This window comes from Notechis scutatus, chromosome 9 (genome assembly GCF_049901735.1).
Source record: "Notechis scutatus isolate UNSWTSFEM ecotype Mainland chromosome 9, rNotScu1.2, whole genome shotgun sequence".
NCBI classification, from domain to species: domain Eukaryota; kingdom Metazoa; phylum Chordata; class Lepidosauria; order Squamata; family Elapidae; genus Notechis; species Notechis scutatus.
In genome coordinates this window covers 2,438,087-2,456,192 of record NC_142017.1, presented here as the reverse complement: position 1 = coordinate 2,456,192, position 18,106 = coordinate 2,438,087, and the positions used below count along the sequence as shown (strand labels likewise).

Genomic DNA, 18,106 nt, shown 5'->3' with positions numbered 1-18,106 from the left:
CTTCTAGTCCAACCCCTGCTCAAGCAGGAGATGCTGTACCATTTCAGACAAGTGGCTGTCCAGTCTCTTCTTAAAAACCTCCAGGGATGGAGTACCCACAACTTCTTGTGGCAAGCAGTTCCACTGGTTCATTGTCCTCCCTGTTAAAAAGTTTCTTCTTAATTCCAGGTTCCAAAGCTCTCCACTCCACTTTGGCCCCAAAGTCACTGAGCTAAATCTACAGAAAATTTGCCCACATAGCTCTTCCCAAGCCCTGCCCTTACTTGAGAAAGGTGTAAAATAGGACATCCTAATCTCTCCTTTGTTGAAATCATCAAGTTACTAATCCCTCTGAAACTCCAAAACTCTCTGCTCTTTGGTTTAAAAGCCCCTGAGCTAATTCTACAGAAAATTCCAAGGCACATTGCTAGAAGTTGGTTGAAGCTGGCACATCCACATCCCCTTACCTGTGCAAAATATATTCATTATTTGATCGAGCTTAAGACTTGTGGACTTCACCTCCCAGAATTCCTCCTCCAGTCATGTTAGCTCAGGAATTCTGGGAGTTGAAGTCCACAAGTCTTAAACTTGGCAAGTTTGAAGACCCTTGTGATAGATGATGGATGGATGGATGGATGGATGGATGGATGGATGGATGGATGGATGGATGGATGGATAGAGATGGATGGATGGATAGAGATGGATGGATGGATAGATGAGGAAACGATAGATAGATAGATAGATAGATAGATAGATAGATAGATAGACAGACAGACAGACAGACAGACAGACAGATGATAGATAGATCAGGGAATCTTCAAACTTGACAGCTTTAAGACTTGTGGACTTCAACTCCCAGAATTCCTCCTCCAGTCATGTTAGCTCAGGAATTCTGGGAGTTGAAGTCCACAAGTCTTAAACTTGCCCAGTTTGAAGACCCTTGCCTTATACTTTATGGTTTCCTTAAATAGAAATGATATTTCTTGTCCCTCGCATTAAGAGCTAGAGTTAAGAAAACTGGTCCATTGGGAGCAGAGGTGGAGCCTTCTCTGGGAATGATAAAAGTGCAATAATAAATTAAATACAGCTGGTCCTTGACTTATGACTGTTGATTTAGTGACCATTCAAAGTTACAACAGTTACAACGGCACTGGAAAAAGCCATTTATGACCAGTTTTCACACTTACAGCTTTGTAGCATCCCCATAATAAGGTGATCAAAATTCAGAGGCAAATACATTGGAAGAAGAACAGGTAAAAGAGACGATGGTGACATGGGCTAGAGATTTTGGATATAGCATAAAATTGGATCAATGGCAAACCTTATGGGATACGAACAAAAAGATTACACTTGCCACAGCATACAAGGAGAATTTATTTAAAATGTTTTACCAATGGCATCTCCCACTGGCTAGGTTGACTAAGATATATAAGAATCAATCCCCAAAATGTTGGAAATGTTTAAGAGAACAAGGCACATATTATCAGGCATGGTGGAGCTGTCAAAAAGCACAAGAGTTTTGGCACAGGATTGGGAAACGGTTCTAAGAAATGATGGGATTTAAAATAGACCACAGACCAGAATGTTTTTTTATTGGGAATTATGCCCAAAAAATACAACAAGGAAGAGTTATATTTGATAATTCACGTCATCACTGTGGCAAGAATGGTATTTGCCCAGAAGTGGAAAGAGAAAGAAATTCCTAGTTGAAGATGAAGTAATAAATAAAATTTTGACTTGCGCTGAAATGGATAGGCTAACACTAGAGATGAAAAATAAGGATGAATCGGAATATTATATAATTTGGAATAGATTTTACTATTGGTGAGGATCGAAAGGAAGGGTTTAAGATGGAAAAGAATTGTTAAGAGGACATCTGTGATCTCAAGACTTACATAACACCAAGAGTGTTGGAAGATGTAAATAAGGATGAATAAATGTGTGTGTATATATATATATATGTGTGTGTGTGTGTATTTGTGTGTACACACACACACACACACACACAAATGTATAAAAGATCTATATTCTATTATATTTCACTAGGCTGATGACCCAAAGTTATGCCAAACCAACTCCACTACATTAAATATTTTTTAATTGTTATGTTTAATAAAAATTATTCAAAAAAAAAATTCAGAGGCTCGGCAACTGGCTGATACTTATGACCACTGCTGTGTCCCAAGGTCATAGGCCACCAAATGAATCACTGCAGTTGTTAAATCAGTAACACCATCATTAAATGTATTTGGCTTTTCTGGTTGGAAGGTCACAAAAGTTGATGACATGACACACACCCCCAGGGACATTGCAGCCCGTCATAAGTACCATATAAAGCTGTCAAGCATGGAAATTTTGATCAGGGGACCATGGAGTTGCTGCAATGGTAACAGTGAAAAAAACGGTCATGTCACATTTTTTTTTAGTATTATCTTAAGTTTGAACAGTCACTAAAGGAAGTGTTGTAGGTCGAGGACTACCTGTATAGGAGGCCAACTCACACGTTCTTCACAGTCCCTTAGCAATTCAATGCGCTGAAGGGGTCCCCAGGGGTATGTTCAAAAATGCCAACATGGCCAACCCAAGGTCCATCCGAATCAGAATAGAGCTGGAAGGGACCTTGGAGGTCTTCTAGTCCAGCCCCCTGCTTGAGCAGGAGACCTTAGACCATTTCAGACAAATGAGTGTCCAATCTCTGCTTAAAAACCTCCAGTGATGGAGCAACCACAACTTCTTGTGACAAGCAGTTCCACTGGTTGATTGTCCTCCCTGTTAGGAAGTTGCTCCTCAATTCAAGGTTGCTTCTCACCTTTATTAATTTCCATCCATTGTTTCTTGTCCTGCCCTCAGGTGCTTTGGAGAAAAGTTTGGCCCCCTCTTCTTTGTGACAGCCCACCCAATATTGGATATCGAATATTTATTAAAGTACCACGGATGCTGTTACAGATTGTTCCCCAACAGGCATCCAAGTCAACCCTAGTGATTTACTCTATCTTGGTAGTATCACCACATGTATCTAGTTGTCTGTCTGTCTGTCTGTCTGTCTTTCTTTCTGTCTATCTATCTTTCTATCATTTATCTATCTATCTATCATTTACCTATCAACCTATCTTTCTTTCTATCTTTCTTTCTATCATTCTATCATCTATCTCTAGCTAGCTATCTGTATCTGTCTGTCTAGATGGCTAGCTCTATCTATCTATCTATCTATCTATCTATCTATCTATCTATCTATCTATCTATCTATCTATCTATCTATCTATCTATGCATCTATGCATCTATCTATCTATCTATCTATCTATCTATCTATCTATCTATCTATCTATCTATCTATCTATCTATCTATCTATCTATCTATCTATCTATCTATCTATCTGAATACTGGAACACTAGTCCTTCTTTTCTCAAACCAAAGCTGTGCTGTTTTGTTGTTTTTGAACCATGCCCTCCCGATAACTCTTCAGTCGGCCTGGGCAAAGGCGCACGAGGGGGGCGAATGCAACCAAACCAGCATCAATCCTAGCTAAGCCGGCCGACTACCCACCCTGGTCTATATCCACCCTTCCTAGGAAATCGCGGGCTAGCAAATGCGGGAAGGTTGCAAGAAGCGAAGCCGACGGACGGAGCTTGGGGACCTTACACGCCTCTCTTTATAAAGCCGGGTGCAGCAGAAAAAGGGGAAACGCGAGTTTTTTTTGGGGGGGGAGAGGGAGGGAGCAGCCCAGCCAGACAAGAGAAAGGAAAACTTCCCGAGCCCTTGATAGGACGTTGGTCTCTGGGAGGAGGGGGAAACACCATCGTCCCCCCCCCCCCCAGTGAAAACCCACGCGCGGGGAGCCCACGCCGCACTCTTTCCGACCCGCGTCCTTTAATTAAATGAAGGGGATCCCCCTTTGGGGATAAAGACTCCCCGATATTTGCCTCGGCTGAGCCAGGAGGCAGCAAAAAAAAAAAAAAAAACGGGGTTGAAGAAGTTGGAGAGCCGGTGCTCCGAATGCCTCCTCTTCCTTCCCTCCCGCTTCCAATGTCAATTCGGATCTTCCGAGATCCAATTCGGATTCAAAGATCCGGGGCGGCAGCGAAGGACTGAGCTGCCCTTTCCTCCTAAACTGACCTTTTCGCGAGAGGAACCTCGGGCTGGAAATCGCTCCGGCTCTCCTTCCTTCTTGGAAACGATTCAACAAAAGCAAAGAAGGAAGGAAGGAAGGAAGGAAGGAAGGAAGGAAGGAAGGAAGGAAGGAAGGAAGGAAGGAAGGAAGGAAGGAAGGAGGAGGGAGGGAGGGAGGGAGGAGGGAGAGAGAGAGAGAGAGAGAGAGAGAGAGAGAGAGAGAAAGAAAGAAAGAAAGAAAGAAAGAAAGAAAGAAAGAAAGAAAGAAAGAAAGAAAGAAAGAAAGAAAGAAAGAAAGAAAGAAAGAAAGAAAGCATAACAGACCTCCAGACCTGACTTAAAGAATAATCCGCATTATCAGACGGGGGAGAATAGAATCCGACTCCGGAACCAGTCACGGAAACCGGCCCACGTTGGAAAGGAGAGAAGACAGAACGCGCCACGGCCCCGCACTACCGAGATATACGGTATTTTCAGAAGCGCCAATCAGAAGCCTGCGAGCTCTTGATTGGCCCCTGGGGAGAATCTTCTTCTCCATCTCCGAAATCTCGTCCTATCGCCCGGATCGCTTACTGGCTTGAAAGAGAAAGTCCGAAGCTGCTTCGCTTTCCCTCCCCCCGCGATACTTCAATCAGAATGGAGCTGGAAGGGGCCCTGGAGGTCTTCTAGTCCAACCCCCCTTGATTAAGTCGCGGTTGGTTTGAGCGCATCCTTTAGGTCCGGCCCTTCACCTCTGCTCCTTGAGGATCAGAGAGTAAGGCTTCCCGGGAGATCTGCTAGTCCGGGAGAGACTCGTGACTTCAGAGAACCGAGCCGAGTGGGTCGTGTGGACTCAGCCTTGGGGTTTCGCTTGCCCTGCTTAAATGCAAGGAATCAGGTTTGGAGCGGGGCTGAGACTGGAATTCCGGCCTCTCCTGATCCGGTTCTTAACTGCCGCTCCACCCCCGGGGCTCTAAGATTAAGAAGGAAATTTAGTTTAAAAGCAAAACGTTGCGTGTCTAAGAGCCTGTGGCGTAAGATGAGACAGTGTCTAATTTATCCAGGAATTGTCTAGTTAGCTCAAAGCTGCAAGAGACACACAGAGAGAGACAGAGAGACAGAGACAGACAGACCCGTTTTCTTGCTGCTTCACTCTCGCAGAGAAAAGGGGAAAGATTTTTAAGGGGATGGAGAGGTCTTCTGATCTTGCAAATATCACCCAATGGCACCAATCCTGATTTTAGAAGGGCGGTGGGTGGGTATGTTGTCCCCGTGACCTTGGCCATTTTAAAACATGTGGACTTTAACTTCCACCTGCCTGTTAGGTGACTGAAAAGATTCGTGTGTTCATATAATAAACACACAAGTGTGTGTGAGAGAGGGGGGGAGAGAGGGGGGAGAGAGAGAGAAGGAGGAGGAGGAGGAGGAGGAGGAGGGAGGAGGAGGAGGAGGAGGAGGAGGAGGAGGAGGAGGAGGAGGAGGAGGAGAAAGAGGAGAGGAGAAGGGAGAGAGAGAAGAGAAGAGAAGAGAAGAGAAGAGAAGGAGAAGGAGGAGAGAGGAAAGACCCATGTCATGATTCCCTTTAAAAGTCTAGAGCTGCGATTTTATTTTACTATTTTATTTATCTCGCCTCTATTATTTTTATAAATAACTCAAGGGAGTGAACATTCCTAATACTCCTTCCTTCTGCTCCTATTTTCCCCAGAACCACAACCCTGTAAGGTGGATTGGGCTCAGACATAGTAGTTTAGTGAATCTGGGTCAGAGTTGGCTTGCTTAGGGATGGGACACCACCCGGAAATTCCAGGGCTGTTGTCTTGATCAGAAAGGTTGGTTTGGGATGTGTGTGTTTTTTTTTAAAGCAAACAATGAGAAATCACCTTCCTTCTGCCAAGAAAAATGGCATGGATGTGACCAACTCAAAACAGACTTACCTTAATCATTGTTATTTATGGTCTGTCTCTGCTTTTTTTAGTGGATCTGAATGGATATTATTACTGTATCCTGCCAACCATCCAGAGCTTTGGAGTGGATGGCATACAAAATTTTCTAATTTAATAAATAAACAGATTTGAGTTCTACTCCACAAATGGGTAAGCCACAGACCACACACAAATGGTGCTTGATGGCATCTCTCTGTGGCCTCCAGAATGGTTTTGCTTTGCACCATTTCCAAGCCACCTTTGGATACACGGCTGTGCTTGAGAAAAGTGCAGAAGACAGAAAAGGTGCAAAGACAGTGTACATGGACACAGTTGTGTGTTTTACACAAGTGCATGTGTGGCCCCCAAACCACTAACTGGCACTACCTGTCTCTGGTTTGGTCCAAGCCTCCTTCCAGGGCACCTGAATCACTTTTCAGGCATTTTCCCATCTGCCTGTCACATATGTTCATTTACTAAACCGGATCCCCCAGATCGCTGGGCCAATAGCAGTTAAGGAGGACAAAGTATCTACAAATTCTCTCTTAAATTTGAGATACAAACAAGCCAGGTTCAAAGCCAGAAGAACAACGAAAGGAGAACTTAGAGAAGAAAGTCATGAAACCAAAGAAAAACCTAACAGTTGCATTCCCACAGCGGGCTAAATTTGGCTAGTTGTCACCTCTGCCATTTTGTGGGCATCGCTTGGGAAGCTGGTTAATTTATGATTTGCCATGCAGTGCGAATCCAGGAAGTTGTCAACTTGCATCCATTTGTTGACAACAGCACTGAAAAAGGGACTTGGGAACAGTCCTCACACTTATGACTATCACAGCATCTCCAGAGGTCATGTGATAAAAATTTGGGCGCTTGGTAACCAACATGCACTTATGAAGTTGTAACATCCTGGGCTCCCCTAATCATTCTTTTGAGTGTCCCAGCCAGCTTCGGACAAGCCAGGTCAGTGAAGGAAGCTGGAATAGCAAAGCAGCCACTGTGATTCACTTAATGGCTGCAGTGATTTGCATTAACAACCATAGCAAACAAGGTTATAAACCTGGGTTCAATTCACTCCACTGCCATCTTATCTTGCCTAGCGATGGGAATTGTGGTCCCAATTGTGTCCTAATTTAAGGACTGCTTGTATTGGGTTAAGCATGATGTGTGAATGTGGTTTTCTTCTTGGAGACCAAGAGGTTAGCGGAACACGATTCGGTCAAGAGTTTGACCCATTACAAAAAGCCAGCAGAGAAGAGAAAAAAGATTTAAATCCACCTGCAAACTCCGGTGTTTGTTTTCTTTGGGGAATGCATTTATAAAATGATAAAAAGGGCTATTTTGCTATTTTTAAATCAAGCGATCTCAAGGCAAGTCCCTCCTAAAAGGAAGCCCGATCTTACTAACAAAATGAAAGTTCATTTAAATAGCTGAGTTTTATAGGTGATACTCTGATTGGTACCAGGACAAAAAAAAAGGGGGGACTGTTAAAAAACAGGACGTGTCTTTGGAAAATCAAAATAAAATGAAATTATTGTGAAGCTTTTGTCTCTCCATCAGAGAGCTAAACCAATTTTCTCCTCTGACCACAGAGTCTTTCTGATCATTTACCTCGAGCCTCCAAGGTATGGAATGTAAGAGTTAACTGAAGATTATTTCTAAAAAAGCAGAATGCCCAAAACACTGCTTGGAAACAGGAAAATAACCAAGGCTGGTTCCTTTCCTCTCCTCTCCTCTCCCCTTTCCTTTCCCCTTTCCTCCTTTCCTTTCCTCTTCCTTTCCTCTTTCCTTTCCTTTCCTTTCTCCTTTCCTTTCCTTTTTTCCTCTTTCTCCTTCCTCTCCCCCTTTCTTTCCCTCTGCTTTATTTCACACACCAAGTGAGTCGAAGCCTGTAAGCCAGTTTGTTTCGCTTATCAACTCTACAAGAAAATCTGTCCAACACCAGCCATAAGTTCCAATCAAAGCTGAGGGCTAAGGTTCATGCATCATTCCCCTGAATCAAAAGGGGGCTCTAAAGGAGAGGCAGTAAGGTGTATTGGTTATAGTGGTCAATCCACGTTCAGCCATGGAACTCTCTTGATTCGCTCCTTTCTCATAGACCAACCTGTTGGGTGGTGGGGGAAGGGGATAAGAGGCAGAGTTATGCCCCCTTGAATTAGTATTTTATGAAAGGTGGGATTTTCATCTCATGAATAAAAGCAGTGGATGCCCCAAAATTCAGTGCTCCAAAAACATTCTCCTCCCCCCCCCAAAAAAAATCAACTGTCATACAGATCCCCTGTCCCGTGCCAACTCAAAATTACCAATGCATGGTTGCACATTTGCTTTCCAGCCCATGCAAATTCTTTTCAACATAAAAAGGAGAGACATGAAAGGTGCCAGCCCTGCCCTCCCTCCCTCCCCTCCCCCTCAACACACACACTCCCAGAGAGAAGAGGGGCGGAAAAAAACGAGTGGGAGAATTTAAGAAGAAAGGTGTTGTTTAAATCTGGGCACTAGGACTGCCAATGCTTCCTCTAACTTAAGTCCATCTTTATGTCCAGGGATCCAGCCCATAAACCCTCCAAGCCAGCCACAAGCTCAGGCCGATATTGGACTTGAATTCCAGGCCCTTCCAAAACTCCCTAGAATAAGTTTTGTGTTTATGTTGGTAGTCCTTGAATTATGCCCACAATTGAGCCCAAATTGTATGTTGCTAAGTGAAACCTTTGTCGAGGGGGTTTGCCCATCTTACGACTTCTCCTGCCATGGTTCTTAAGTGGATGCTAAGTTAGTAACACGGTTCTTAAGTGGGTTTGGCTTCCCTATGGGCTTTGCAAAAACAGATGGCCAAGAATCTTGAATTTTGATCGTGGGGATGCCGCAACCGTCACAAGTATGAAAAAGTCCCTTTTTCCGTGCTGTTTCTAACTTTGAACCGTCACTAAATGAATTGTTGTTAGTCCAGGACTATCTTGTATTAAAAATGCAGGGAATGGAGCAGCTCAGAAATAACCCACAGAGTAGGCCAGGTGAATGGGGAAACTGTTTTCTTTCTCCAGCAGGTAAAAACTTCTGATAGGCAAAAATTTTATGTTGGGCAAATTCACAGCTAAGTCTGCAACAGTCCAATGGTATCAAGCAGCCAGAAATCAGATTTTCGACCTGTGTCTGTTGAGGGAGGCTATTCTAGGAAGTTTTGAAGAGGCCGCTTGTCTTTTCCCAGCCATTTTAACCGCATCTTGCTTCCTTATTTTCTTAGATACAAAAACAGTAGCAGGGAAGAAGACCTCAAGATGTTATGTGAGAAAGCCATGATATCACGCTTTCTTTGATGGAGGAAAATGCCAAGCAGAAGCAGGAGCTAAAACGGGTTTGCTTTGGCTAAATGGGCATTCCATTTTACCTAATACTGTGAAAAACCAAAAGCAAAAATCGGGCTAGATTGTCAGCATTTCTCCAAAGCACCAGAAGGCAAGACAACAAACAATGTGCTCTGTGTTCACGTTGAAACCATCTCTTTTGTATAAAGAGCCATATTAAATGGCTCGTTTAATGTCCTACCTTAGGTGTCAGAAACAAAAGAAATATTTTTCAAGGAAAATAAATATCTCTTTTTCTTTCTTTCTGGATATTCACCCATTAAAAGTTCCCCTTCCTGAATGAAGAACAGAAGAACCAAACTGTGGTCCTGTTCACAGTTAAAACAAAAACTGCAATTGTCCGTTTAATTAAGGACAATTTACTTTTGAGTGATGGCTTTATGATCTTAGTGATAGATGTAAAGACTGGGCTGAAGGAGATTCAGAAAAGCTATGACAGTTCCTGCCCTTCCCAGCCACCTCTTTTAGTTTGTAGATTTCTCTTTCTTTCTTTCTTTCTTTCTTTCTTTCTTTCTTTCTTTCTTTCTTTCTTTCTTTCTTTCTTTCTTTCTTTCTCTTTCTTTCTCTTTCTTTCTTTTTTCTCTTTCTTCCTTCCTTCCTTCCTTTCCCTTCCCTTCTTCCCTTCCTTTCCTCTTGTCTTGCTTCCTTTCATTCGTTCCTTCCTTTCCTTCCTCTCTTCCTTCTCTACCTTCCAGACTGACCTGCCTAGCTTGAGCGTTGTTCCTATGGCGGGGCTGGGAGTTGAAAAGAAAAGAGACCTTCAAGCGGCTCTTCTGTTTCCACCGAATTTCTTTCCCAAAGCCCAACTTAATTTTACACTTCAAAATAATCATCATAATAAAAAAATGAATGAAAGGAACAAATCAAACATTTACAATCCTGAGGCCCGTAGAAGGACAACGAGGAGGCTCCTTTTAAAAAGAAATTATTATTTTTTTATTTTTAAACTGACCTAGTCTAACTTCTCCCGAGATTCTTCGGAGCCGCTCCGGATTCTGCATCCTTCCAGCTTCTGGACAACGTGGATTATGGGCCCTCCCAGCTGGGATTTATTGGTAGAGAATCCCCCCAACTAGGACAGGTCTCCTCAGCCCCGGCTGTCGATCCACCCGCGAAAGAGCTTTCCCACGGAGGTTGGGAGCAGCTACCTCTCGCTTCTCCCTTACTCTAACCCGCCCCAGGCCCAGATTCCCTGGGGGGGGGAAGCCAGAGACCCCTTCTCTCGTGCTCTGCGCCCTCATTTGGCCTTACTCTGTCGGGATTAAACTTTTGATACATACATACATACACACACACACACACACACACACACATCAGAGGATTGCCGCCATCGTTGGAGATCCCCAAAACCAAATTAAGGAAGTGCCTTGTTTTGAGATTCAGAACTGCACTCTAATAAGATCCAATCTTAATATTTCGGACGGGCCAGCCTAAATCTAACCTAAAACTCCGAAAAATCCGCTAATCCCGCATTGCATTCGATAACCGAGATCCCTACCAGGATCTAGTCTGCAATGCCCCAAATCTGCAGCTTTCCAGGCTGGGTGGGAGTGGGGTAGTAGGAGTTTGGGGCCCGGTCAGGAAACTGCAAAAATTCACACAATTTTGTTTCAAAGGAGAAATAAACAGCAACGGGTTTATTATTCTTATTTGTCCAAGAGAATGAATACAACAATTTGAAGACCACATAAAATCAAAGCAATGACTTTGGAAAAGGCTCGACGGGGAGGGGGGGGAAATGGGAAAAGGGACTGTATTTTACAAGAAAAATAAAATAAATCTCGCCTCTGCTCTCTCTTTCCCCACATTTTTTTTTTAAAAGCATTTGGTTTTCCCACCCCCTACCTCTTCTTGTTATTCCACTTTTGGGAGGCAGGAAATATTGAACAAGGAAGGGCAAAATAAATTATTCATATAAAAAAAGACTAACTTTAAAAAGGAGGGTTTTTTAATGCAAGTTTTTTTTTACATAAAACTAAAGAAATAAGAGAAGTATATTTCATTTGGCAGCTGTGGGGAGGAAGGGGGGCTGAGAGAGGAATAATCCAGTGATCACAACTTTAAATATTATATTAACGGCCCTCCATGGAAGCCTACTTCAAAATCCACACATATTTACAACACGATAAATGGAAACATCCCCTCATTAAAACAAAACCGACCATACCAAGACATATACATTTATATTTATATAGCGTATTCTCCCCCCCCTTTTAAAATTGTATAAGCCATCCTTGTGGAATCAGGGGTTTTATATTGCCCACGATTGCCAACATATTTAATATCCGTTTTTTGACTCATCTATTATTATTAATATTGATATTAATATTTCTGTTCAAGAAAGCCCGCATCCCTCATCACCCTGTTCGGTTTTCGTTTCTAGTGTTGGCTGTTTTATTTTGGGTTCCCACCCTCCGAACAGAAATAACTGGACTGAAAAAGATGAGTCGTGAAATATATATATATATATATATCTCGAATTTTAGGGTCCTTTATTGACTTTGGACGGGAGGGGGGGAGGGGCGATGTTTCATTTTTTGTCCTTTCTTTCTTTTTTGCCCGTAAATCTGTTTTGAAAAACAAAACAAAACCAGAGTCAATTTGGTTGGCTTTCCCCAACTATTTTTTAAAAAACAAACAAACAAACAGAGGCCTACTTTTGCTTCTATAGTCCGCCTGCTGTGTTGGGGGCGAGGCCCCCTTTCCCGGGTCCCTCTGTCTGTCTGTCTGTCTGCCTGCCTGCTTAACCCGGAGGCAGGTCAGTATTTAGCGCAGTCGTAGGAATAAGGGGCGGAGTGGCGGTAAATGGAGGGCGGAGCCCGGTAGGAGAGTTCGCAGGTGGAGTGGCTCACCTGTTGCTCGCTCAGCGCCGTCGAGGTCTCTAATCCCAGCCGGTGATTGTTGAACATTTCCCGCACGTTGGGGAAACTCTGCTGCTGGGCGCCGAAGGTGTGGCTGGGCAGAGGCTGGTTGATGTCCGACGCGTGGTTGAGGTACCAGGAGGCGGCGGCGGCGGCTGCAGCGGCCGCAGTTGCGGCGGCTTGCCCCGGGCTCTGGTGATGCGGGAGCGGATGATGGTGTTGGTGGTGATGAGCGGGTTGGTGGTGGTGGTGGTTGCTGGGAGGTAGGGAGCTCTCCTGCTGCTGCTGCTGCTGCTGCTGCTGCTGCCCGCCCTGAGCCAGGTTCAGGCCGGCCAGGGGCGAGGGGGCGCCGTTGGCCACTTGCGGCGGGGGTTCCGACAGCGAATTGCCGGCCTCTTCCAGCGGCCCGGCGCCGCAGAGATGCGCGTTGCGCTCGCCCGTGTAGAGGCTCATGGCGCGCATGCTGCACTGGTAGCTGCCCCCGGCCTCGCCCAAGCCCCCCTGGCTGCAGGCCTGGCTGTAGATGGACGAGGCGGGCGCCTGGCCGTAGCCCAGAGGCAAAGAGGAGGAGGCGCAAAGGCCCGGCGGCGTCCTGCCCACGGGGCTCAACTCGCCGCCGGGCGACGTCCGCAGGGTCATGATGTTCTCCACGCTGAAGCCCGGCAAGCCGTTGGCGCCGGCGGACGGGTGGTGGTGCGCGTGCGGGTGGGCTTGGTGGGGCTCGCCGGGCAGCGAGCCCTCGGTGGAGAGCGAGGGAGTGGAGGCCACGCTGCGCGGGCTGTCCTGCAGGGCGCTGCCGCTCTCCGGGCTGAGCGTCTCCACCTTGGTGATCACGGGCAGCTCGGGCGACGACGCCTCACTCTTAATGACCACTTTCTTCTCCGACGAAGCCGGGACGGGCGCCGAGGCGGCGGGAAGCTCCTTAGCCAGCTCGGAGGCCGCCTTGACCGGCTCCTTGTGGTGTTTCTCCCGCGGGCTCTCCTCCTTCTCCTTGGAGACGTCTTTCTTCTTGAAGCGCCTCCGGCGGCGCAAGAACGAGCCGTTCTCGAACATGTTGTAGGAGTCCGGGTCCAGGGTCCAGTAGCTGCCTTTGCCCGGCTTCTTGTCGTCGCGGGGCACCTTGACGAAGCACTCGTTGAGCGAGAGGTTGTGGCGGATGGAGTTCTGCCAGCCCTGCTTGTTCTCCCGGTAGAAGGGGAAGCGCTCCATGATGAACTGGTAGATGCCGTTGAGCGTGATCTTCTTCTCGGGCGCGTTCTGGATGGCCATGGTGATCAGCGCGATGTAGCTGTAAGGCGGCTTAACCAGGTCCTTCGGGGCCTGCACCGGCTGGTGGCCCGGGTAGGGCCCGTACGAGCGTCCCAGCCCGGCCGCGTACTGCTCCGGGTGGCCGGCGTAGACTCCCAGCGAGCCGGCCATGCCTCCATAGGTGCCCGCCGTCCGGTAGTAATTCTGCTCGCTCAAATAGGGCACCACTCCCAGAGCGTTGGGATCCGAGACGGAGTAACGAGCCTGCATGGCTGTCCCAGCTCCGGGGGGAGGGCGAGGAGGCCTCCCGCCGCCCTCGCCCAAAAAGTCAGGTCGCAGAGAAGGAGCCGGCGGGAAAGGCGGCCCCTCTGCCAACGGGGCGCCCTGCTCCGGAGACCCCCGAGCGTTTCCAGACTCCTCCGCCGAAGGCCGGCTCCTCGCCCCTTGCTTAACAGGCCCGAGCTGAGCCCGCTTGGTTCATATTTATATCTTTCGCAACCAATCTCGGCTCCTCGCTCGTCCGCTCGCTCTCCTCCTCCTCCTCCTCCTCCTCCTCTCTCCCCTCGTCGTAAAAGGGCAGGAGGAGGGCGAATGGTTAAAATGATGGAGGGAGGGAGGGGGGGGCAGAGATAGAAACCCCGGCAGGTCCGAAAGATGTAGTCTGTTCGCGCCGCCCCCACAAAGACGAAGGGGGAAAAAAAATTCTTGCAGGAAAATAAAATAAAATAAAATAGCAGACCAAGAACGAGGGCGGAGGCAGCGCGGCTGGCTGGCGGGCTGGGCTGGCTGGGTCCCCGACGCTTTGACTCGGCCTTCCCCCGTCCCTTTTCCGGCCGAAAGTGAAGCCCCGGCGGCGTATAAACAAATAAAAAACAAGCGCACCGAATCAAAATAAAGGAGCGTGCGCGCCTCTCCGGAGCCTGGGCAGCGCCCCGCGCGAAGCCAAGTCCCGCATCCAGGGCCGGGGAAAGTTTTCCAAACTTCTCTTGGGCAAGGGCAGTTTTGACTCCTCGCTGGCCCCTCCCTCCGCCGCCGTCCAATGGCAGCCGGCTCGGGGTCTGGCTCGGCCAATGGGGCGAGGCGAAGGAAGGCGCCGTGAGGACACCGGGATTCCGGGGAGCACCCCAGGGTTAGGCGCGGGGCTGGGGGAGGCCTCTCCGGGCCCTTCGGAGCTCTGGCGGGGGAGAAAGAGGCGAAGGGCGGGCGAGAAGGCAACGCCGGCCGAGTCCGTCTTTTGGGGAGGGAGGGGGGGCGAGGGCAATTCTTCCTCCTCTCTTCCCCCAAAGGTCACCCTTATTAAACTACCATCATCCTCGTTAACCAGCGTAACGATTCACCTTCCCTAATCAGGGTGGCATCTCAGCCGCGGAGGAAAAGGCGCAGAATTGGGCCACCCCGTTTGTGGCAGCGCAAAACTTTTCTCAAAGAGAAAAAGAAAGCGCCTTTTCAAAACCACCTTATACCCCAAGGCCAGCCGCTGGGTTTTCCCACGGGACACCGACCGTCCTCCGCGGGGGGAACCCCGATTTTTGAATCGTGCGGGAGAGACCGAGTTGGCCTTCCCCTGCCGGGCCGCCTCCCGCAAAAAACACCCGAAGTGGCTCCGCCGAAGTCGCTCAGTGGGGTGAAGAATTCCGATAAAGCTTATTTAGCACTTCGGTTCTAAACTCAATTAACACCTCCATCCTAAATACCTGGAATTAAGGGATGGCGGGAAAGGGCTGGGGTGAGGGTATAGGAGAGGATCGCGCCTGGAACGAAATGCACGGATTGGTGTTTTTTTATCTTCCTAGAAGGCAAAGAGATTTAATCCTTGCACGGATAACGGGGGTGAATATTATTTGATCCAGTTGGTCTGCCCTCTCTTCCTCGTCGCCTTTTCCTTACCTTCCTTCCTCCTCCTCCCCCCACGGCCCCCTCCACCTCTTGATTATTCCATTAAAGACCCTCCATGGCCGGATAATTAACCCGGTGTGATTTTTGTGCCTTTTGCGAGTTGGCAAGAACGCCGTTCGTTTGGTTGGCAAAATAAGAGAATCAGAGGTAGAGAAAAGCTACGCTTGAAAAAGTGTTCTACCACCTCTTTGCGCGTCCTTTATTTATTTATTTTTAAAGGGGAAAGTCAGGGGGAACTGGACCGGAATTTTTGGAAGTGACCGTATTCCAACCTCTTTCCTGTATTTTTGAAAAATTTATTTTTTAAAAAGAACTTTTCCTGGTGTTTTTTTTTAAAGCCACCAGCTTGGGCGAGGTGATGAGAGCGCTCGGAGGCGCGTTTCTTAAACTGGGGATCTTGTACATTGTAATCGTGTGGATTTTCTGCACGGATTGTGGCCCAGAATTGCAAAATTTTCAAAAGGGCGAAAGATGAAACCGGTGGAGGCGATGCCCGATTGTTTTTCGGGGTTTATCCCAATTTGAGAAGCAGTGGGTTTAATCCATGAAGCGCATGCTTCTAAAATGAAAACCAGTTTAAAATGGTCTATATGCTTTTTAAAATGTTTTTATTTATAATAACAGGAAGGGGATTTTTTTTTTTACTCGGGAGTTCAGAGTGGTTTATATTTGGGGAAGCGAAGCTGGGAAACTACAGCGCTTCGGTAATGAAAGTTAGAAAGGAAAAAAAAATCAGCTTCGGAAAAACTGACCTTCTTTTGAGGAAGAACTCAGAGGAATATTCGTATTTTTGAAATGCAGGGAACCGAGGGGCAATTATTTGAACGAAAAGGAAATTTGCTGAAATGATTGGAAAATCCCTTCAAAAAATAAAATAATTCTTTTTCGATTTTTCTCACTTGGTTTTTTTTTTCTGGGGGGTCGAGGAGGCATCTTTCTTTGAAAAGACACAGCAAAGAGATGGGGGAAAAAGTTGAATAAATTAGTAATGTTAAATTAAGTCAAAAAATGTTATGTTTGTGGTATTCTTAAAGGCTCACCTTGGTGCTGTTCTATTTAATGATGATAAGGATCAACCCAACCTTCCAATGTCTAATTAAACATTGGTCGAAAATATGAATGAAATTAAACTAGAAGGGACAGGCAGAAATGGGGAGGGGAACGATTTATTTATGCATCATTTCTTATCATATTCACGAACTGTAAAGAAAGACCTTATAGAATTTTCGAGACAAAGTAACTTTTCTTCTCTTGGAGAATAAATGATCTTACTTGCCCTGCCTGCATTCCTGGTGGCTAATTTACTGGAAAGGACATTTGTATTAAATTACCCAAAATTAAAAAGGAAGATATTTATTGCTTTCCCTTAAATTATACGATGGGGGAGGGAGGGAAACCACCCTTGTCTTTTTAAATAAAATTCCTACGGTCACATGCATTCACATAATTATTGATCCTAAATGACCCCATTCTGTCTCGCAAATTAAAAATAGGAGAAAATTTGGCCCTTTCGGTGAGATGGGTAAAGTCTAGGCGCAAACTTTGCCCTCCTTCGGGGATGAAAAAGCATCTTTACGCACCTCGCTCGCTTCCTTTCTATTCCCTGCCCCATGGAATTGTTTCAAGAATGCAAAAACCTCAAAAGTTATGGGTGAGGACAACCGTGCCACTTCACACACACACACACACACACACACACACACACACACCCTGGAAATAGGTAAATGTAGCATAATATTGTCGGCGGAGCCTCTGCGACTTCTTAGTAGCAATCATCACTCCCTGGAGTTTACTGCCCCCTAGAAGTCAAAAGAATGAATTGTAACCTTTTTTGTGTGTGTGTTAAAAAAAAGTTTTGTCTCTTTGAAGGCAGTGACACCTTGTGTATGGACTGTGATAGTACACACAATGCTGTACACTTGAATAACAGGACCTGATTATCAGTCGTCTCTCCATAGTTTTATCCAAAGAGAGCAGGGTTTCTCAACCGTGGCAGCTTTAAAATATGTGGACTTCAACTTCCACCTACCCGTTAGGTGACTGAAAAAAGATTCATGTGTTCATGTGTTCAGTCTTGTGTGTGTATGTGTGTGTGTGTGTGAGAGAGAGAGAGAGAGAGAGAGACAGACAAACAGACAACAACCGGTTCTGACCAGTTCTGGAGTACCAGTAGTAAAAAGTTTGAGTCATTCGGAGAACTGGCAAATCCCACCTCTGACCGGCCCTGCCACCATCTATTCTCTGCCTCCCAAGTCCCAGCTGATCGGGTGGGTCTCCTTTTGTTGCCCTGCACAGGAGAAAGGAGCTGGAAAGGAGGTTAATGGGGTGCAGAGGAGGTATTCAGCAGGTTCTGACCAGTTCTGGAGAGCCGAAAGCAGAAATTTTGAGTAGTTCAGAGAACCTGCCAATCCCACCTCTGACTGGCCCCACCAACCCCATCTCTTCCCTGCCTCCCATTGAGTCCCAGCTGATCAGCTGGGTCTCCTTTGGTTGCCCTGCACAGGAGAACGGAGCTGGAAAGCAGGTTAGTGGGGTGGGGAGGGAAGGGGGATTTTGCAGTATATCCTTTCCCTGCCACGCCCACTAAGCCAGGCCACGCCCACAGAATTGGTAGTAAACATTTTTGAATCCCACCACTGGGCAGACACTGAGCCAGGATGCGTGCAAATAGCTATCGCGGTGTGTTGGCATCTGTACGGAGCAAAGTTTCCAACACGCATTGAGAGTTTCACCAGATGAACATCCCAAAATGT

General features: G+C 46.6%; 1 protein-coding gene across 1 annotated transcript; it reads right to left on the bottom strand.

Annotated features, from left to right (window-relative positions):
- Window positions 1–10,970: 10,970 nt before the first annotated feature.
- On the bottom strand, window positions 10,971–14,426 carry FOXC2 (forkhead box C2). Its single transcript, XM_026684035.2, has one exon. It carries the CDS (start codon window positions 13,725–13,727, stop codon window positions 12,108–12,110), a length of 1,620 nt encoding a protein of 539 aa, XP_026539820.1. The 5' UTR covers window positions 13,728–14,426; the 3' UTR covers window positions 10,971–12,107.
- Between the last annotated feature and the right edge of the window lie 3,680 nt (window positions 14,427–18,106).